At 42.5% G+C, this 23,302-nt stretch overlaps 1 protein-coding gene across 2 annotated transcripts in view; it reads right to left on the bottom strand.

The window, feature by feature from the left end:
- Nucleotides 1–23,302, bottom strand: part of Adk (adenosine kinase) — a 408,688-nt gene that overhangs the window by 15,307 nt on the left and 370,079 nt on the right. For both annotated transcript variants that reach the window (XM_059273845.1, XM_059273846.1), the window contains exon 10: nucleotides 9,517–9,603. In XM_059273845.1, coding sequence (XP_059129828.1) covers nucleotides 9,517–9,603 — 87 coding nt within the window. The remainder of the gene's footprint in view (nucleotides 1–9,516; nucleotides 9,604–23,302) is intronic.

The following is a 23,302-nucleotide window of genomic DNA, read 5'->3' as shown; positions in this document are numbered from 1 at the left end:
GAAGATCAGTCTTGGGCACACACACACCCCACATACATATACACAAGAAGAGAAGGATGGAAGGACAGAAGTTAGGAAAGAAAGACAAAACCTCAAAGCAATGCGATGAAAGACAATACTACAACCCTCTGTTGTGGGTTGGGGACGCAGAAAGCTCTGGGCTCGATCCCTAGTGTCATGAACTGGGTGGGTGGGCACATGCCTGGAGTCTTGGCACCTTGTGGCCAAAGGAAGAAGATCAAAAGCTCAAAGTCACCCTCAGCTACACAGGGACTCTGAGGAGAACCTGTGCTACACAAGGCTCTATTTTTTAAAATGATTTATTTTTATTTTATGTGCATTGGTGTTTGTCTGCATGTATGTCTGTGTGAGGGTGTAGGATCCCCTGGAACTGGAGTTACAGACAGTGGTAAGCTGCCATGTGGGTGCTGGGAACTGAACCTGGGTCCTCCAAAAGAACAGCCAGTGCTCTTAAGTGCTGAGCCATCTCTCTAGGCCATGAGGCTCTATTTTTAAAAAGAGAAAAACAAAACCAACCAATGAAACAACAAAAAACTGTTCTATCAGAGGCTGGTAGGCTTCAGGACAGTCTTTAGAAAAGCATGATGGTTTTCTCTCCTGACAGAATGGGAGGTGTGATGTGACCTGGTAAGAGAGGAAGCAGTAGAGTAACTTGTGGGCTACACTTCGGGTTTAAACATTGGTTTTGACAGTGATGCTAGACACATTACTTAATCTCATCACACTTGACGGCTGAGGGAACTGTCCAGCAGAGATCAGACCAGTTTCCAACTTAGGTTTATCTAAATAAATGGATTTTTTGTTTCCGCTCACTAAGTTATGGAGGTAATTATGCATCAGAACCTAACAATTGATCAAGCAGATTATGGCAAATTTGACTAGATCCATGTGATAGCAGCTGGGATATCCACTTCAAGATTCAAACTAGTTCCACTTGGTTAACTGATACTCCAAGTCAGGACACTAACAGACATACATTTTGTCATGTCATAACTGTAAGAAAATGAACCTTAGTCACTTTAGTTACGAAGTTACCTCGGGTCATCTGGCACTAAATAAAGTCTTTTCCTATTGTCATCATTTTCTTGGAGTAAACATCTCTTCATTGTCTTCAAATCCAGGAAAACTAAGGCTCACAAAATTTGAACTTTGGTGTTTGTGGTGGTTTGAACGAGAATGGCCCCCACAGGCTCATAGATTTGAATGCTTGGTCATCAGGGAGTGGCACTACTTGAGAGAAATTAGGAAGAGTGGCCTTGTGGGAGGAAGTGTGTCACTGGGGGTGGGCTTTGGGGATTCAAAATCTCCAGCCAGACCCAGTGTCTCTTTCTTTCTGCTGCCTGTGGATCTGGATGTAGAAGTCTCTGCTACCTCTGCAGCACCACATCTGCCTGCATGTCACCACGCTTCCCACCAATGGACTAAACCTCCGAAACTGTAAGCAAGCCTCTATGAAATGCTTTCCTTTAAGACAGTTGCTGTGGTCATAGTGTGTCTTCACAGCAATAAAACCCTAACTAAGACAGTGTACGATGCCCTTACATGATAATGGTTCATACCATTTTAGTCTTAAAAAATTCCCACCAGTGCGGGGTGGTGGCGCACGCCTTTAATCCCAGCACTCAGGAGGCAGAGGCAGGTGGATCTCTGTGAGTTCAAGGCCAGCCAAGGCTGTTACACAGAGAAACCCTGTCTCGAAAAGGAAAGAAGAGAAAAAAAAAATCCCACCAGATCAAGTCCTTTGAATTCCATTTTTTTTTAACAGTTGCTTCTAGATGGAAACCGTGTAGGATATTAGATCTTTGAGAAAAAAAATTGTCTATGTAAAAATGTCAAACTTCAATCTAAAATTACTCTGCATTTTGTATAAATCAAAGTAATATTCATTCCTCTCTCTCTCTCTCTCTCTCTCTCTCTCTCTCTCTCTCTCTCTCTCTCTCTCTCTTCCTGCCTCTTCACTCGTCAATGCTGGGAAAGGATAATCTTGACTTTTTTAAATTACTAAAGACCCAAGTTAATGCTCAAGTAGTCACAGGCCAGGTTCTTGAAGTTTGGTACTCTGGTTAAAGATTATCTTCTTTCACTGGGTATGTGACAATCACAAGGTGTGAATATCTCTTTGTTCCCCTGCATGAAGTTGGTCTAATGTCTATGGTGACTTCCATATTCCTAACGACCAAGTCAATTCCATACTTCATTGGATACTTTAAAAAAAATTTTCCCTTAATCAATCAATCAATCAATCAATCAATCAATCAATCAATGGTGCATGCCTTTAATCCCAGCACTCGGGAGGCAGAGGCAGGAGGATCTCTGTGAGTTCGAGGCCAGCCTGGGCTACAGAGTGAGTTCCAGGAAAGGCGCAAAGCTACACAGAGAAACCCTGTCTCGAAAAAACAAAACCAAAAAACAAAAAAAAAAACCCCAAAAAACAACAAACAACAACAACAACAACAACAACAACAACAAAAACAACTACCAATCAAAACAATACCCTACTACAGCAGAAAGACAGGAAGGGCGGCATCACTACAAAATGGCTGTTCTGCAGTGGGTAGCTGTCCTACAGGCCACCTTCAAGTAAGTCCCTAGGAGGCAGTGGTCACATAAAGGTTTTGATCTCTGAGTGCAACCGTGTGGGAAACAACTGAATGCCCATCACATCACTTTCTAGCTGTGTGAGGAGAGAAGCAAAGGAAGGTGGCGGCGCACCAAAACCACTGAGAGGAATTTAATTTTTCCTCTCCTGGGACTTTTTGCACAGGTCCATACATGTGCATAACGTATTCTGATCATTCACTCTCCCACCCACTCAGACCCTTCTCACTCTTGCTAACGCCCTCCCTCCTCCCAGCCGGCCTCCCTCTACTTCTGTGGTTTTCTTTTCTTTTCTTTGGTGGGGGAGGGCCCACTAAGTTTAATGAGGGCTGCTTTCATGAGTAAGACTTAATTAAGGTAGATACAGAGCAGGAGCAACTGAGCAGCGGCTCCAGGACTGAAAAACCTCAGGATTGTGCATCATGTCTTTGTATAAAACCAAGAAGCAGAAATCCAGGAGGGAGGACACAGGCTGGCGAGACAGCACCTCTGGCTAAGGTGCTTGGCATCCAAGCCAGCGAACTGAGTACAGTCCCCAGGGAAAGTGACTCCGCCTGCCCTGAGCCAACGCACTGGGTCTGGAAACATTTTGAAAAAATCAAAGTATTTTCTAAATACGAATTAGACAATGGAATTTTATTAGATGAAAAACAGAATAGTTATTTGCACTGTGGTCGCGAAGTGGCCTTAAGAGTTTTATATATATATATATATATATATATATATATATATATATATATATATATACATATATTTTGGTTTTTCGAGACAGGGTTTCGCTGTGTAGCTTTTGAGCCTGTCCTGGAACTCCCTCTGTAGCCCAGGCTGGCCTCGAGCTCACAGAGATCCACGTGCACTGTGGCAGTTTTTTTTTTACATATTGTAGGCACTCTTTGAGGTAATACATTCCCTCAGTTAAACCTATGAAGAGAATTTTGAGAATCAAAAGTACTCAGAGGTAGCACAGATTTTTAACTCTCAAAACACAATGCTCTAAACTGGGTGGTGGTGGCATACACCTTTAATCCCAGGACTCGGGAGGCAGAGGTAGATGGATCTCTGTGAGTTCGAGGTCAGCCTGGGCTACAGAGTGAGTTCCACAACAGCCAGGGTTATACAGGGAAACCCGGTCTCGAAAAACCAAAAACTAAAACCAAACCCCAAAACAAACAAACAAACAAACCAAACCAACCAGCAAAAACAATGTTATAAACTAGATGGCTCTTGGCCTTTCTTTGCATCATTCTGTACCCCTAGGAATGTTGATTCTTGAGAGAGGCCCCTAGGCTTTTATCTGAGGGCTACCCAGACAGCATCTGTCACAGGCGTACTCCCTTTCTGTCTGAAGATGATCTGTAGGTTTGGTCCACGCACAGTTCCCACAGAACATATGACTAAATCCTAGTAGATTAACACAGGCTGGTATCGATGCCCAATGCAAACATATTGCTTAGGTCCCCTTTCATATCATTTGTTATGATTTTTCTTCTCAGTTTCATTTACTGGGACTTTCACTGGGAACAATGACAGCACTTGTCACAAAATGTTCTCAGTGTTTCCATTTGTTCCTATGGCAGTGACAAAAAGGGTTCCAAATGAAAAGGCAGACCCGCTGTGACAAAGCACAGCAGGACAACAAGGCAATGTCTCCTGACCTGGGAAATTAGGAAATCACAGTTAGAGATTACAGAATTTCTCTGTTTCAAAAGGTACAGTCCTGACACTTGGCTTTTGAGGGAGGACGTAAAAGGAGTGATTTCATCACTGAGAAATAAAAGTGCAAAGGTTACAAAGCATTCAAGGTCTCCAAACAGAACAAGGAGGTGTGCTTGTCAAGGCCGAAGGGATCTGGTACACACACTAAACCTTGGAGACGGAACTGTGAATTTAATCCGTGTACACCGGGGTACTCACTTACAAATTATAGATGAGAGTCCATGATGTAAGTGCGTATCTCTTAACTGGCTAAATGAACCACGTGGCAGTTTGGTACTGATTTATTTAATTAGCACAAGGTAGCTAGAGTGATACTTTAGCAAAAACCTCAAAATTTACAAAAAGAAAATTATTGTACTTCAGAGAGTTAAATCACCACCATAGTTTGTAGACTGAAATACAGATATGCAAAGTCACACAAGACAGAAATACTCTTAGGCCAGCAAAACTTGAAAATAACAGGATGAATATATTATCTGTCTAAAGATAGAATACGTCAATCAGAAAGGAGATATGTTAATCAGGCAATGAGGCAAAGAGAAAGAAGCTATTTAGTAATGTAAAAGTTGCCACTGCCTCTCCATTATGTCCAAGATGGGAGTTTAACAGCTGGCTTACTGCTAATCCCAGGAGGAAGGCTCTTGCTGATACGGAGATGGGAACCTGGGGTTTCAAACAATTGGTTTATCTATTTATTTTCACAATGTAAAGACATTTCTGTTTTAGGATAGATTGGTTAGGTAGCTTATCTAGGTGCAATTAAACAGCTGTTTTATACAGCCCTGTTTGGACTTCATGATTACCAAGGAGGTTTATGATCTGGCTTTGCCTATCTCCTACTGCAACCCATTCTACTGCTCTGTAAGAAGCTCCTGCGCAGAGTCCCCACGCAGCCCTTCCGTTCCACACTTTCCATTTCATTCTTTGCTGCAACAAACTTACCTGGAGTCTTCAGCATCCTATCAGACAATAAAAGGCCCTCTTCAGTAAATGAAGTCATTTTATTCAGCTTCTCTTCAGCAAGCCAGTGCTTGTTAGGAAGGCTGGCCTGTGGCTCTTGGCATTAATGAGATCTCTCTCAAACCTGTTTCCAGAAGTATCCAGTGCAGTGACTGGATTGTCAGAGGTTTGGAACCCGACCCTGTGACTGTACAGCACTAGACAATGGGGCATGCTCCTCACTTTCTCTTGCCTTGCTTCTCTTATTAGTAAACCAGGGTTAAAATTGCAGGAGGACTGCAAATTTGAAGCCAGCTTGAGTTACATAGTAAGTTCAAGTCCAGCCTGAGTTACAAAAACACAAGGTCTAGGGGCCAGTGAGATAGATCAGTGGGTAAAAGCGTCTGGTGTCAAGCCCAATAACCTGAGTTTGACCCCCAAAACTCATGTGGTGGAAGGAATCCCAGCTCCTGCAAGCTGCCCGGTGACTTCCACATGCGTACCAAGACATGTGGTTGCCCAGACACATACATACAAACAAGAAAATAAGGAAATGTAAACAACCAACAGTACGGTCAGCTTTGGTGTGGTAGAGTGCTATTTAGTGCTATTTAGTTGACACAAGGCCTTGGAGTTGGAGTCCCAGCCCTTCACAAAATACAGCCCCCGCCACAATCTAGTTAAGATAGAATATAAAGGTTATCTACTGTTACTATTATAAAGTGTGACTCACACACACAGAATGTGCTAACTATATGAATATTCCACTGATAACTGACACTAGGGTGTTATCTCATTTTATGACCTAGTGTTTTAACACTGGGAACTCATCAGAGCAGGACTTTTGTTTTTAAACACAGAGTTATCCAGAAGCCCTGCTGGCCTTGAACTCACTATGTAGTCAAGAGACCTTGATCTTTTGAACTCCTGAGCCTCCTGCTTCTACCTACCTCCGATGTGTTGGGATGATAGGCATGCATAGCCGCTATTTTATATGGTGGTAAGGGCTGAACACGCATGCAAAGTGACTGCTCTACCAACTGGGCTATATCCCAAGCCCCAGAGCAGGTTTATAGTAAGAAAAATGGCTACTAATTCTAGGATTACCAATGACATATATTTAATTTCAGCCTGCCTTCTAGTCCCCCCACACGTTATGTATTTTATTTGTTTATATATGCACCGCCTGTGTGAAGATGTGCTCCAACATATGAGGAAGTTGGATGCCCTGGAGTTGGAGTTCCAGACTGGGCAGCTGTGAGCAGAGTAACATGGGTGCTGGAAACTGAACTCAGACCCCCTGGAAGAGCAACAAGTAGCCTTAATTATTGGGCCATCTCTTCAGCCCCTTATCTTGGTTTCTTTTATACAGGGCTTCACTCTGTAGCCCAGGTTAGCCCTGGACTTGCAGAGCTCCTGACTCAGGCTCCTGAGTGCTGAGTTATAGATGGGTATATAACTTACATACATATATATATATATATATATATATATATATATATATATATATACCCACCTCACTTTCTCTATTTGTATTTCAGCAATGTGTTATGGAATCCAGCGCCAGGAGTCTGGTTCTGTCAGAAATGGGATATGTTGAGAAAGCTGTTCTTATTCACAGGGGGTCAACAGAATGTAGCCTCTGGGGGGAACTGGGGAGGCTGTTTTCAGTTTAGCTGGAAAACTACAGAACAGTTGTTATTATTATTATTTTAAAGTATTACCTTTTGAAAAAGTAAAGCCTGTATATAATTTATAAAACCCAGCCTACCCACTCTCTGGCCCATCGTTAAAAATGTCTCTGTAGGAAGGCTCCGTTGGTATGCTGCTCGCACAAGGCCCTCTGTTAGACTCCTGGCAACACATAAAACCCGCATGGTGGCCCACACCTGTAATCTCATTACTCAGGAGGCAGAGGCAGGGGAATCAGTAGTTCAAACTACCAAGTAAGTTCAAGGCTTATCTGGGATATTTGAGACCATTTCAAAACAAACCAACCAGAACCCCTAAAGACTTCTTTCCTTTATATTTACCTAACAGTACCCCCAGAATAAACATGCCAAGGATATAAGAAAGGCTTAAGGACTAGTAAGATGATTCAGTGGGTAAAGGTGCTTGCTCCTAAGCCAGAGGATCTGAGTTTGAGCACTGTAACCCTGTAAAATATGCTGGAATGAGAACTAATTCCCACAAGTTGTCCTCTGACTTCTATACATACTCTGTGGCCTGTGTATGCCCACTTCCCATGATAAACAAACAAACAAACAAACAAACAAACAAATAAATGTCAAAAAAATACAAGCTGGGCAGTGGTGGCGCATGCCTTTGATCCCAGCACTTGGGAGGCAGAGGCAGGCAGATCTCTGCGTTCGAGGCCAGCCCGGGCTACAGAGTAAGTTCCAGGATAGCCAAGGCTACACAGAGAAACCCTGTCTCAAAAACAAACAAAACCAAAGCACTAAGGGAAAAACAAACAAAAGCACACTAAAACACCGGGCTTTAAATCCAACGGAAGCGCCAACTTTCCCGGTGCTGCTCATTCATCACTCAGCACAGTCTGAATGCTCCAGCTGGTTCCTAAGAAAAGCTCCTCCCCTCAGGTCTCTCGATTCTCATTAAGCACTGGTGACGCTGCATGCAGCAGGCTATCTGTGGTGTACCCTGTTGTTGCAGGGCTAGGAAGCCCAGAACATCAGGGCCAGATGTAGTAATTAGGTCACCCTCGTATCTGTGACAGCCTCATTATACTTCCCACTAAATGTCAAATAAATAGAATACGTATCACCTTGAAGAGTTAAAGTACTTGAAAATCTGCACACAAGATACAACTATTCAGGCTTCTGGACTAAAATTCCTGGTTTAACTAATTTCCAATCAGAAAATCACTACGGTTTCCTTAATGTATTATGCAGTAAGGCTTAATTCTGAATAAAATATTTTTAGCTTACAAAGATTTACAGCTCTGAAGAATATGGAATAAGAAAATTAGCTGTAGATTACTCTAATATTATCACTGATGAAGCCTTTCAGTGCAAAGAAACCCAAACCAAGCATGAAATGGGATATTGTCTACTGTTCGCACTTTGCCAAAGACTACAGGGGTCAGTGAGATACCTCAGAAGGAGCTTCCTGCTAAGCCTGATGATACTAGCTGGTCCTTGGCACTTAGGTTTGGAAAGCAGAACTGACTTCCAAAGGTTGTCCTCGACCTTCACTTGCACACAGTGGCACATGTGTTTGTGTAAGTGCAACATATATCCACACATAATAAACGTTATAAGAAAGAATAATGATAAAAGCTCACTGCATCAAAGAAAAGAGAAAATGAGGTATGGGTACCTGTTTATACCCTAAAGACTGGATATAAGAAATTTCAGAGAAAGAAAAATGAAACACTTTCATTGGTAAAAAGATTATTAAAGTGAAATAATACTTTCAAAGAAATGCTACATTACAAGCATCCACAGATTTAGCATTTCCCATGATTCACATCACCCTTCAGTAGAAGGTGGTAACAGTCATCCCCACTGTCCTTCAAACTGTTTTTAGTCTTGTCTCATTTACCAGGAGAGACTCCTGTGGGCTGGCACGCAGGCTCTAAAGCTTTCTAGAGACATAGCCTGGCTTAACTACCCTGAACTTAGAGTAATTTAGAATTCAAAACCGACCTGTTCTGATCTCACTTTTGAGTATTTACTCCCCAAATGATTTCATCCGTATCAAATTTGCTCCTTTGTTTTATTTGTTTTTCGAGACAGGATTTCTCTGTGTAGCCCTAGCTGTCCTGGAACTGTTTAACTCAGAGATTCTCCTGCCTCTGCCTCCTGAGTGCTGGGATTAAAGGCCTGCACCACCACACCCGGCTCAAATTTGTTCCTTCTTACTGAGCCTGAATTAATAAAATTAGTAACCCTTCCTAAGTAACACGCACGCACGCACGCACGCACGCACGCACGCACTATCAGCCACAGAGGCCTGATGGACGATCTACTCTACCTGCTGTGACTTGTTTATGCACTGTTCTGACACAACTACTCTGATGATCTTTGCCAAACACATAGCCTTCCTGTAGTAAAATCTCCTTGTAATACAAAGATGGCAGCAGATGGAAGAAGCACCAGGAGTCAGTTACTTAAAAAAAAGAAACAAAAGGTTGTGAAATCAGTAAGTTTTGGCTTTTGGCTGGAGACCAGGGTTAGGATGTTTGACTTATGAGTAAACATGGAATAAGCGAATCTGTACCTCCAACAAATGCATCTCCGGCTCCATTGGTGTCAACGATTTCTTTCTGGTTTTGATCCAAGACAGCAAAAGCAGTGACGTCATTTTCTGTAATGAAAGTAGAAGAAAGGCAGACTAACTTCTCTTTGTAATGCTCAGTACATAATAAGATTACCCGGCAAAGCTTGACACTCCTGGAGTTTCGGCTACTCAGAGAAATTAGCCTGTATTCTGTACCGGCGGCCTTGGGAACCAAGGTGCAAAGCAACACTTCCTGTAATTTTCAACATTAAGATGGAGTGTGTGTCTTACTAAAGCCGCACCCAGATAGTTCATGTTCCTGGGAGCGACTGGAAATGGTAGCAGCACTCTTTCTTTGGACAGTTCAAGTGACTGAACAGAAACTGTGAGCTAAAGGAAGTAAGTGGACTAGATCATGAGCCCTAGTAATCTTCAAGCTTGCTTGGGTTGCTGGCAGTGAAATAAATCTTGGATCCACTGAAAGAGCTTCACATTTTAAAATGTAAATAATCAGTCTTGAGTACCTTTCTACAGAAAAATCACAATGGCACACTTCATGTCCATGTCAAGGATTACTGCTTTTATAGTTGGTTTATTACAGATCACCTAATCTAGTCATCTTCTGCCAACTGTCCAGCAGCTAACACAGAATGCACAGGCAGAACAGTGGGAACAGTATGGTCAAGAGGAAGGCTTGCCCTTCTCCCTACAGAGGAACCTCATCCAGGACTCTAAGCTTGGCCCATGACAGCTGTGGAGTACTTTGATGAAATCTGGCCAGGAAGACATCTGCAAATAATTGCATAGTGTTTCCTTATTGGACTTATTGAACTTCTGAAGTCACAAATTTGCATCCTATGGAGACAGACTTAGCTAATGACTTGCAAACTTCAATCTCACCTCAGAGCAAAGAGGAAGTAGGAGATCTTAAAACCTTAAGAGAGATCTTACTGAGAAAAGGTCTTAAGAATTAAGGTGTGTGCCTGCTTTGCACATGTGTGCCGGTGTGTAGCATATGAGTGCAATCCCAGCACTCAGGGAGGAAAGGCAGAAGCTAGTATTAGGAGTTGGAGGCCAGCGTGGCCTATAACGAGATCCTTCCTTTTGTTGTTACCAGGACAGGGCCAGACTTTACAGACTGGCCAAGTGGCAGTGCTTCCTTCCTGAATATCTCATCCTCCAAGGTCTGGGATTACAGGTGTGCATTTCCATTCCAGCTCAAAGAGAGATTTAACACAAGAGACACAGATATGTTGAAGCAAAAATGATCCTCCTGAGTGAGTGTGGTAAAGTATGCTGTAGTCACAGGGCTGCAGAGATTAAAGGTAGGAGGATCTTGGGTCGGAGGCCAGTCTAGGCTACGAAGTGAGACTTTTTCTCATAAAACTAACCAGTGAAATTGATCTTCTCAGAAATGCTGATATTCAACAGGACTCGAGTCCTGAGCTAGTCAGTGAGCATGTTGTCAAGCGGCTCCAGCCTGTGGCCTCATGGACTTCATATGTCCCAGCACAGCTAGCACAGTGACCCAGCACATTTGCAGAGGACAAGGTCGTACTGCAGTGACAAAAGACTGGACGACCCTGGATGTTAAAAACCTGGAATCCAATTCTAACGGACACTGGTAAGATAACTCATGAACGTAATCTTAGCACTTGGAATGCTGAGTCAGGAGGATCCCAGAGGCCAGCCTGGGCCAGCCTGGGCTATACCAATGAGTTTAAGATCAGCTGGGCTACACAGTAAAACCTTGTTTCAAAAACAAACCAAAAATTTGAAGCAACTAAACTTTGCACACTTTGTAACTCTAGAGCCTACATGGCCGTTAACAGGATTGTAATTAATTGGATGTTATGGTATAAATATAGAGGTTTGTGTTTCTAGGGAGCATGCAGTACATACAGTTGCACAGGCAGAGAAAAATAAAAGAGATGCAAGCAGACTTTATTAGAAATAATTGGGAAAGGGCTGCAGTCTGATTTAAGAAAAGGTCTATACCATAAATATTTATAGAGAAATCTGGCTTTATTACTTTCAAGTACAAGACACATTCTCCAGGGAATGAACAACAAACATAGAACAAACTGACACTGACTAAGGAGAGTGAGGGACGTTAATGACAGTTACTGTTAACAACGGGGTTACATTAGTAATAATAAGACATGTCCGTAAAATACTTTGGGTAATAACTGTAGAAAATCGGGGGCTAGGGAGAGGGCTCAGCTGGTAGAGGGTTTGTCTGGCAAACAGGAGGCCTGAGTTTGATCTCTGAAACCCATAAAAAGCCAGCACTCCTACTGGGAGCAAGCTGATGGGCCAGGGGGCAAAACCAGGAGAGATCCTGTAGTCACAAGATGGAAGGGGAGAAATAACTCCTCAGAGTTGTCCTCAGACCTCTACACGTGTACACCGCCCCTCACCCACTGAGAAACACAGAAAACACAAAACCTAAAAAACAAAACAGAGCTGGCAGTGGTGGCACACGTCTTTAATCCTGGCACCTGGGAGGCAGAGGCAGGTGGATCTCTGTGAGTTCCAGCGCAAACAAGACTACAATACTGAGACCCAGTCTCAACCCTCCCCGTACACACATAAACAACAAACCAACAAACTAAATCAAACAAACAAAAACCCACACAAAAACAATGTGTGTGTGGGGGAAGGGATCAGAGGCCCCACCCAGTCTCTGAAGAGCTATAGGTAGTCGTGGTTCCTGGAGAGTGGGGGACTCATTTTCTGCAGCGGCGTACAGCTGCTGGCAAGTTACCATGCTCTCGTGATACCCTACCCTCATGATCATGCAAACAATCCTAATTAAATTCAGCCAGGAACAAAACACAACAAAAAATGCACAACAAAACAAGATAAAACAAAAAGAAATACTCCCCCTCCCCTAGAAAGGGTCTCATTGTGTAGCCATGGCTGCCCTGGAACTCACTATGTAGGTCTGGCTAGCATTGATTCTCCTGCCTCTGCCTCCTAATCCTGGGATTAAAGGTGTGTATGTAGCAGGACAGGAGGTAAGAAATACCTTCTGATATTTTCTCATAGGCTGCCACTAGGTTGATTATAGTTACTTTTAAGTGGTCAAAACCAAAATAAGTATCTCTACTTCTCAATCTCTCTCTCTCTCTCTCTCTCTCTCTCTCTCTCTCTCTCTCTCTCTCTCTCTCTCTCTCTCTCTCTCTCACACACACACACACACACACACACACACACACACACACACGAAGTGGAAGATGGTTCCCCAGGAAAACCACCTAAGGTGGATTCCTAACCTCCACAGGCACACACATATACATTCACATATGCATAAAACAACTAAACACACAAAAAAATTTCTCCCAAACACAGAGTGGGCCAGCAAGATGTTTTCGATGTTACAGGAGCTTGCCACCAAGCCTGATGACCTGAGTTCCCTGTGTCTTGCAGAATGGATGGAGAAAGCTGACTCCTACAAGTTGTTTTCTGACCTCCACACATGAGCCATTCTCTATGTTCTGATCAAATACTTCTATCTAAGAGCTTGCAAAGCCAGGCATGATGGCGCATGCCTTTGACCCGAGTACTTGGGAGGCAGAGGCAGGTGGATCGCTGTGTGTTTGAGGTCAGCCTAGTGTATATAGCTAGCTCCAGGACAGCCCAGGTTGCATAGTGAGATTGTCACAAACAAATAAACAAAGGAGCTTACAAGGACTAGGCTGAGAGGATAGTGGTATGTGGTGTGAGGTTGAGAAGTTGGGATTGACTGCAAATGTTCATAGAGTATCTTTTTTTAGTAATAAAAATGTTCACAATTGGTTAATGTAATGATTGCACAACTGTCAACATAAGAACAACTCTTAGAATATATACTTGAAATGAGTGAGTTGTGTGATATGTGATGTCTTACTGGAGGTATTAAAAAGATATCATAATATCCAGGCTACTCTGAACACATGAAGCTCTTTCTAAACTACTAAAGAGAGGATGCCTTTATATTGTACTATTGCATTATAGTCAATTGTATGGACACACGATCACTTATTTCCCGGTCCTTCACTGATGGACTTGCAGGCTATTTTAAATCTCTCTTTATCACACACAATGCTGCAAAGCATTCAAGCTTTTATCTTTAACACCACTTGAATTTAATTATTATATTTAATAGCCAAGTCAATGGTATCATTCCTACTTTACCCAGGGAACTGACACAAATAAACCAAGTTGTTATACTAATAGCATGAAATGTGCCTTAACGAATAGGGAAGAAACAAGGAGGCAGGAAATGCTTCTTCTCACTAGGACGCACACATCAGGATATGAGCAAAGACACCCTGCTCAGACTGCCCTAATAAACAGGGTAATGAAACAGATGACAAACTCTTCTAATAATAGAGATTTATAGAACAATCCTAATTAACAAGGACTTTGGGGAATGAGGAGCTCTGAGTTAATTTAATTTTCTGGTTAACTAAAGAAAAAGCAGAAAGTCTTTTTGGTTGGAAATTTTTCTAAATGTATTAACATAATATATTAATATTCCATGACATCCCTGCTTTAATTAATTTATGGAACTCAATGAAAATTTTCTTTGAGAATAGAAGCTCTTACAGCACATTTGAATGTCATTATCTTGAACATCAATTCTTCCCGTAGTTCTCAAGGTATAAGTCTTTCCTGAGAAGCAGGCTGAGTAGAATGGTGGGAATGTTGGTCTAAAACCAACTGTGATTTATGTTTGGTTTGGACTCAGCTCCTTTATTTAATACAAAGGATTATTTAATTAAAAGACTGTCTCATGTCTGGGGCTGTACTAGAGACTGAACACGGACATGTCAATGGTGCGGACCAAACTCTGGCTTTTATGGGGCCCACATGCTATCAGGGCAGGCGCTAACTATTCAAGTAACAAAAGAAAGAATAAGACATCTACTGAGTTATGTCTCAGAAACAGTAAAACAGTGCATCAAGAGCAGCATGACAGAGCAGGAAAGTTAAGATGTGTGGTCTGAGTTTAGCTGAGGAAATGCTGTTTTCGTGATAAGGAGGAAGGGCTGAAGTGCAGAGGCTGTGGGCCAGCAACAGCCCAGCTTGATGGGCTAGCTGTGTTAAACGTAAGGCAGGCTCTGTACCTGGAGTACAGTGAGTACAAATGCTTGTTTTGGTTTGTTTCTTTTGAGACAGGGTTTCTCTGTGTAATTCTGGCTGTCCTGGAACTCACTCTGTAGACCAGGCTGGTCTTGAACTCACAGAGATCTGCCTGCCTCTCCCTCCCGAGAGCTGGGATTAAAGGCATGCACTACCAGAGCCTGGCCCAAATGTCTGTTTTTATTGTTGCTTTTTTTTTTTTTAAATTTGTTTTTGAAGCTCAAGGACAATTTTACTAGAATTTGAAAGAAACACCCAATGGTAGGCAACCTGGGGGTCTTAAAAGCTGCCTGAGAGTAGAGCGAAGGGAAAAGAGCCATCCCATTTTAAGCTGGGATGGGGGCCAGACACATGGCTGACAAGCAGCCATGGCAAGAAGAAAGATCATGGATGCCCCAAATCTTGGGAAAACCAGCCAGGTGTGGTGACACGTGCCTTTAATCCCAGTACTTGGGAGGCAGAGACAGGAGGATCTCTTAGTTCAAGGCCAGCCTGGTCTACAGAGTGAGTTTCAGGACAGCCAGGGCTACAGACAGAAAAAAATCTTGGGGAAACCCAAACTGTTAAGGGAAGTATACTTAGAAAAGAATAAATTACATTTTTCTCAATAATTCAGAAAAGTGGGCAGACTTACAAAACCTCATGTCTGTGGATGGAAGCTACTGCCTTTTCTTTTTTTCCCCCTTGAGCCAGGTTCTTGCTATATAGCCCAGGCTGGCCTGGAACTTACAGGGATTAGCTACTAATCCCCACCCCAAAACTATGAAAGTTTGGTAAAAGATACCTATTTTCTATAGTCATTGTATATATTACATGTTTATGTGATGAAGCACTGTAAAGAAAAAAATCTAACATATCCTTTTATAAGGTAGGAGCTTACTTTCTTCAATCAGGCAACAAATACTTAGTGAACAATAGCTGAACGCTCTTTATACTCTGCTAGGTTCTTTGGAGGAGATGTGACACAGGAGAAATATTCAGATTTGATCCACCTCCTCAGACTGCTTAAAAGCATGCAAGGAGACCGGGGCTGTGTGAGAATCTTTGAACTACCACACCACCGAACACCCACTGTAACTGCTACAGGAGCTCACAGGGAGGAAAGGAACAAGATGTGTCCAGCTAACTCACACGGTTTCATGGAGAAGAGACTCAATCGAATTTTGAACTCTTCATTCTGTGGATAACGAAGAGAGGAAAAGAAGTTGTGCATGCTTAAGGGGGATGGATAGAGCAGTGGATTTCTGTCCTGTAAGACAGCTAGAGTCTGGCAATTTCTAGAGACTTTGAAAGTCAAGTTTGGATTTGATGCACTGGATGATGGGAGGCAACTATGGTCTCTAGAGTGAAATCACGTTGCACTAAGTGCCGTATACCCCACCTCATGCCATGTCCATGGCGGTCCCACAAGTTGAGTGCTGTTAGCTGACTTTATAAACAAACACACCGAGGCTCACAGGTTGTCAGCTGCCTAGGGGCTTATGGGAAAGGCAGCTCTCAGGGACAGAATGAACGAGAAAGAAGTGGAGACTCGATTTCAGGTCACTACTTAAGCAATACTGCTGCCATTTGTGGGATTACTACAACAGGTTTTGATGAAGCATTATACAGCAGTTAATTGAAAGTGAAATTCCCCCAACCCTGATCCTGATAACTAAGCTGGACTAAATTGCTAAAACTCCATAGATAAGAAAAGATGAGTCAGGCTGTGCAGGACCACAAGTCATTCAGCTTTGTCTTCACTCTCTCTGCTCTCCAATTTCTTCAGGGTTAGAAACAAGACAACTGGGGCTGGCAAGATGGCTCAGTGGATAAAGGTCATCGCTGCCAAGCCTGATGACGTGAATTCTACCCCCGAATCCATATGGTAGAATGTGGTAGAAGCAGAGAACAAACTCCCACAAGTTCTCATTGCTCTCTGAGTTCCACACACACCGTGTATACCAAAAAATAGTAAATAAAATGTTTTTATTTTTAAAAACATTTCAAGGTGTTTTTTTAATTGGTGTATGTGTGTGTGTGTGTGTGTGTGTGTGTGTGTGTGTGTGTCTGCACACACATGCACATGCACACACTATATCAGTATGTATAAAGCACTAAGAGGAAAAACTGGCACATACTAAGCACACAAAGTCCCTTTGAAATACATGAAAAGAATCACTTGTCTTAAATTGAGACATAGAGACATAGGGGATCCAGGTCTCACCTAAAATTGCTGTTTCTAAGCCAGACATGGAAATGCACAGCCGTAATCCTAGCAACTCAGGAGACTGGGGCAGAGGATTTCAAGTTTAAGGTTACATTGTGGGGGCTCTTTCTCAAAGAACTAAGGAATAAACAAAGCAAATTCCAGCTTAACCTTGCAGATTATTTAACTATATATTATTGTTTGTAGCAAATTCTCTGTTCACGTTTTCTTCTCATTAATGTGGATTTTCAGTGCTGGATGTAGGCAGGTAAGAGAGCAAATAGGTTAATTAGAATATGAAATAGTTTCGCAAGGGCTAGGGATGTAGTTTAGTGGTTGGGCATGTGGGAGGCACTAGGTCTTTTATTTGTTTGTTTTTCAAGACAGAGTTTCTCTGTGTAGTCCTGGCTGTCCTGGAATGCACTCTGTAGACCAGGCTGGCCTCTAACTCACATAGATCCATCTGCCTCTGCCTCTGGCTCTGGAGTGCTGGGACTAAAGGCATGTGCCACCATGCTCAGCTAAGGCCCTGGGTCTTATCCCTACTTACTACAGCTTAAAAAAGAAGTTTTCACTGGACAGTGGTGGCATATGCCTTTAATCCCAGCACGCGGGACGCAGAGACAGGTGGAACTGAGTTCAAGGCCAGCTTGGGCTACAGAGTGAGTTCCAGAACAGGTTCCAAAGCTACAGAGAAACCCTGTCTGGAAAAAAACAAAAAACAAAAACAAGAAGTTTGCAGTAGAAATGATTAAAGCACCACCACCACAACAGTGAGAGCTGGAATTAGTGCTCTCAAATCTTATTCTTCTTTGTGTTTGGTGTGCATTTCTTTAAAAACATTTATTTATTTGTGTGTATGTGCCTCTGGGTGAGTTTATGGATACTGCATGCATACAGATGCCAATAGAGGGCAGAAAAAGGTGTTGGACTTTGGAACTGGAGTTAAGGATGTTGTGAGCCTCCACGTGGCTGCTGGGACCAAGCGTGGGGTCCTCTGAAGAGGAGTCAGTGCTCTTAACTGCAGAGCCATCTCTCCAGCACCATGTAGTCTTTGTTTCCTTAAGACAAAACCTGAAAGCTGGGCAGTGGTGGTACACGCCTTTAGCCCCAGCACTTGGAAGGTAAGGGAAGGCAGATCTCTGTGAGTTCGAGGCCTGCCTGGTCTACAGAGTGAGTTCTAGGACAGTCAGGGCTGTTATATAGAGAAATCCTGTCTTGAAAACATCAAATAAAAAAAAAAAAAGAAAAATTTTGATACTTTTAATATTAAGGTTTATTAAATGAACCAAATCACTTTAAACTTACTATGCACCAGCTGAGTTCAACTTGCTTTTTCTTTTTCTTTTTTTTGGTTTTTGGTTTTTTTTGAGACAGGGTTTCTCTGTCTAACACCACTGGCTGTCCTGGACCTCTCTCTGTAGAACTCACGGAGATCCCCTTGCCTCTGCCTCCCTAGTGCTGCGATTAAAGACTTGTGCCACTACCGCCCGACTTCTCTCCGTTTTTATATGAATTGCACTGCACTGTCTTATCCATAAGAAACTGTTTCCTCTACTAGCTTAGCTCATAGGTTGCTTAACTTTGATGTTCCCAATCTTCATTTAATCAGCTGGAGGAATAGGCACAACATTTGGCTGCCTACGAAAGAAAAGGTAAGTATCTCCCTGGTGATTCCTGGCATCCAGAGCTCTGCCTAGCATGCATACTGTATGATTACAGATACTAAGTAGGTATTTGCTGAAAGAACACAGGGCTTTTTCTTGAGCACACATCTGACGGCTTTATTCCCTTTCAGTGGTTCTCTACAGGTTTTCTGTTGTTGCTGCTGCTTGTCTCTTTTTGTCTCTGGTTTGAGAGAGGTCTTGTTAGGTGGCCTTGCTGCCCTCCAACTCACAATCTCCCTGTGAAGGCTTAGTGCTGGGATGATTGGAAGCAGAGGCATTAGTGCTTCTCTCTTGAAGGAGGCATTACCGCAGGACGTGAATTCAGCCTACTGTTCAAATTTCATCTCTTGCCTTTCCCTAGCCCTGTGGCTGCTCCTTGGTCACACCTGTGATTTCCCTAAACATGTCACGTATACACATCAAATATATTGTTTGGTAGTCTCTTCTCTTCATTCCAAATTCCAGGTGGTGCATATTCTCTTGCCTGTAAGTCTCTAATCTCCAGGCAGTATCAATTCCTTCCTTTTATGCAATCATTTGTAACCTTCAGATACATCTGTGAAAGCATGGATTGTATTATTTCCAAGTATTTTTTTTCCGAATAAAATCTAAGCTCCTGTAGGTAGGGAATCAGGACTTAATCTTATCCTCAGAACCAAATTCTGTATCTACTATGAAGTAGGTGCTCAATTTACATTTTTTAGAATGTTCGTTCTTGCTAGAATTTAAGCTCCTAGAGCCTGGGGTCTGTGTTTCACTTTTGATTATTTCCTAGAATCTAGTATACTGTGAACATTTTTCTGAATGATCTTGAATATGTGGTACATCACTATAGTACACTTCTCTAGTTTAGTTTAACAAATCAAGTAATCTAAAGTGTCAGTTCTATCTTTACTATTTTGCTAGCTTAAATCTCTCTCTCTCTCTCTCTCTCTCTCTCTCTCTCTCTCTCTCTCTCTCTCTCTCTCTCTCTCTCTCTCTCTCTCTGAGTCTCATGTAGCCAAGGATGACTCTGAACTCCTGATTGTCTCGCCCACATCGCCCATGTGCAGAGATTATAGATGTGCACCACCAGGTCTGGATTTATGCAGTGCTGGGAATCAAACCCAGCACTGTGCACATGCTAGGAAAGCATCTCTGCTGAGCTACATCTCAACCCTTGAAATTGTTATTTTTTATTTGTACTGAGGAATGACTGAAAGATGTAATTGTTACAAGGATGCTGCCTTGATATTTCTATCCCACAAACGAGCAGTAATGACTGCTTTACAACCTCTGCTGAGAAGCAAATCACCATTTCCTACTTGCCCTCCACTCAGCTCTCGAAAATGAGCAATACTTGATTTGGGAATTTTGAAACAGAAGACCCTGTGATGAAGGAAAGCCAGTCTGGACACTCTTAACTCAGCTCCCACACCACCCAGAGAAAGGCCTGCTGCTCTGAGACACTAGGCTCCTCTTTCTAGGATGCATGCCATGCTCTCTTATTTCTATTTATGAGCTTTGACAAACTACTACATATGTGGTTGGAGTTTATGAGAACAAAGGCTACAGAAACTGCTTCTTTGTTCCTGTCACTGAAGGTGTTGCTCATTTTTTCTTCATTTTTTTTCTTTGTTTTTTGAGCCATATGTAGCTCAGGCTTAGTATAGAATTTGATAATATAGTTGAGAATGACCTTGAACTCCTGATCTTCCTGCCTCTACCTCTCAAAAGCTCGGATTATGAGCATGTATTCAACATCATTTTTCATTTTATTAAAACAATTTTTTTTTTGGAGTTAGGCTCTCTTATGGTCCAGAATAGTTCTGAACTTGCTATGTAGTCAAGAATGACTTTGAGTTTCTGATTCTCTTTCCTACACTTATGAAGTGCTGGGATTACAAACCATCATACTCACCTGATTTTCAAATTAAAAAAAATATTTTTTAATTGTGTGTGTTTGTGTGTGAGCATGTGTATGTGAGTGCAAGTACCCGTGCAAATCAGGGGTGTCAAAATCCTTAAGGAGGACTGGAGAGATGGCTTGATGGTTGAGAGCACTGGCTGCTCTTTCAGAGGACCCAGGTTTGATTCCCAGAACCCACATGGCAGTTCACAACTGTCAGTTCCAGGGGATCTGACACTTTCACACAGACACACATGCAGGCAAAACCCAATGCACATTAAATAAATAAATAAATAAAAATGTAAACAAACCCTTAAGGAGTTGGAGGTACTAGGACAAATTTGTGTCCTCTGCAAGAGCAGTAAGTACTCTTAAGCACTGAGCCATCTCTTCAGTCCTAATTTTGAAAAAAAAATTTTTTTCTGGACAGTCTTGCTAGGTATGTGTTCACACTGCCTCAAATATGTGATCCTCCTGCCTCAGCATCCTGAGTGATATGATTAGATATGTATTCCACAATGTCTGTTCTCTTGCTGTTGTTTTAAATGGTTACAACTAAAGTCCCCTCCCCCAACATCTTTTTATACTGAGGCTTAATTTATATACTGCAAAATGCATAAATCTCTTTCTCTTTTTTTCTTTTTTAGGTAGTATCTTGCTATGTACCCTAGTTGGTCTGAAACCTCACTATGTAGCCCAGGCTGGCCTTGAATTCACAGAAATCCTTTTGCCTCAGCCTCCTAAGAGCTAAGATTATAGTCATGTCCCACTACACTGGACTAAAAAAATATAGACATTGTAAATGAACACTCTAGCTCTTGTCAGATACATACACTTGTGTAGTCTATCTGCACATCAAGATCTAGAGCCATGTTGCCTAGTGCAGCAGCTGCTAACTACTAAATGATTTGGGTGCATTAGGGCCGCAAGTGCTCGGGAGCCACAGGTGGCTGCTTGGCTGTCACACTGGCAGGTATGGAATATACCTCACTGCAGAAAGGTCTATGGCCAATGTAACAAATATTTTTACCACTCTGAAAATTTCTCTGTGTCCTTTCAGAGCCAACTCCCATTCAAACAAAAAGAAAAACCAAAAAGCCACCTTTCTAAGTTCTGTCCCCATGGAGCCAGGAGGATGGCTCTGTGGGTAAATCAGTCGCTGCACAATCTTTTTTTTTGGTTTTTCGAGACAGGGTTTCTCTGTGTAGTTTTGGTGCCTGTCCTGGAACTCACTCTGTACACCAGGTTGGCCTCGAACTCACAGAGATCCACCTTCTGCCTCCTGAGTGCTGGGATTGAAGGCATGTGCCACCACCGCCCGGTGCTGCACAATCTTGAGGGTCTGAATTTGGGTCTCCAGAATCAACGTAAGGCTGGACACAGGAGCACAGGTTTCATCCTTCCTCCCTTCCTTCCTGTGTGCAGAGCATGATGTATAGATACATCATGGTGCTCATGTGGAAGTCAGAGTTCAAGTCTGTACAGTGGGTCCTTTGAACCACCTTTACCCTTTAACCACCTTTACACAGGTAATGTCATCAATTGCCTTTACTTGCTGAACCATCTCATTGACCTAATAGCATGAGATGGGAAGTGGAAAGAGCAGACTCTCTAGAAGACACCTGCTTTAAACAAGGTAGGAGGTAAGGATCAACATAAACACACACAAGAGAGATTGAAAACAAAACCTGCAACACACAAAACAAATCAGTGCTTGTCCTAAATTCGAGTAAATGCACTCATCTTTCTTTATATCTGGCTTCTGACCTAGGCTCACTTTTAGCACATTTTTGAAATTCCTTCATGTTGCTATGAATAGCACTCACCCATTTCTATTAATTGTGCAGTGGTGTGCTGCAGCCTTCTCATATGGCTGACTCTGCATGTATAAAATGTTCCTCAAATCTAAGTGAGGTGCAGGTATAGCAGCTCATGCCTGTAATCCTGGGACTCAAGATGCTAGGGAAGGAGGATTGCTAGGAGATATAGACTGAGTCTGAGGCCAGCCTTGGTTATTGAAAAAGACCCTATGTTAAATAATAATAATAATAATAATAATAATAATAATAATAATAATAATACAACAAACACTCCTGATTTCACCAAACCGAGTGATGCCACCCTTGGCAGCATGGAATCACGTATGGTAGGATTGTTTATACCAATGGCACAACTGCTCCAGATCTAGGATCTCTTTCTGGTCAGGATCAAAACACCCCATCCACAGTGGGGTGGGGAAGTACCCCATCCACAGTGATAGAAGCAGAGAGAAGAGTAGGTTTGTAGCACTAGAACTCATTTGTAAGAAAGGGCAGGAGAAGCTAGTTATTATTCATTAGAAAAAAAATCTAGCCATATAACACCCATTTATGTTTTCTCCTGGCATAAAACTTAACAAAAAGGGTCAGTTTTCCAAGCCAGAGTAGGGTATCTTTTCTGGAATCTCTCATGTGATATTTCTTCATCTCACTCAAGATGTAATCAAGAATGTTACAGAACAGGGACATCCTCCTCTAGGAGAGCATGGGTACCCCTGGACAATGGACCCCCCATTAAGCCGGGGGTGGAGGTGCACACCTATTATCCCAGTACCTGGAGACTGAGGCAGGAGGACTGACATGAAGTTGAAGACCACTTGGGCTCCCTGGTGACTTCAGGGTGAGAGCTCATCTCACAAACCAAAAACCACAAAGAGAACAACGTCACTCCCTAATTCGGGCTTTTCAGTGTCTCCCAGGAGGTTAAGACGAACAACAGAACCCTATTAAAAGATGATGACCTGCGTAGAAGCTGGTATTTGTTATCCAGTGCTGTTCCAATTGCTGGCAATTCCTGCAAGAACTGGATTACTCCAGCTTGGTGCTTCTGTATCCCTCCTCAAACATCATTCACTCTTTGGCCAGTGGGTAAAAG

Source organism: Peromyscus eremicus, chromosome 9 (genome assembly GCF_949786415.1).
Source record: "Peromyscus eremicus chromosome 9, PerEre_H2_v1, whole genome shotgun sequence".
In the NCBI taxonomy this organism is placed as follows: Eukaryota; Metazoa; Chordata; class Mammalia; order Rodentia; family Cricetidae; genus Peromyscus; species Peromyscus eremicus.
This window is presented reverse-complemented; position numbering and strand designations above follow the sequence as displayed.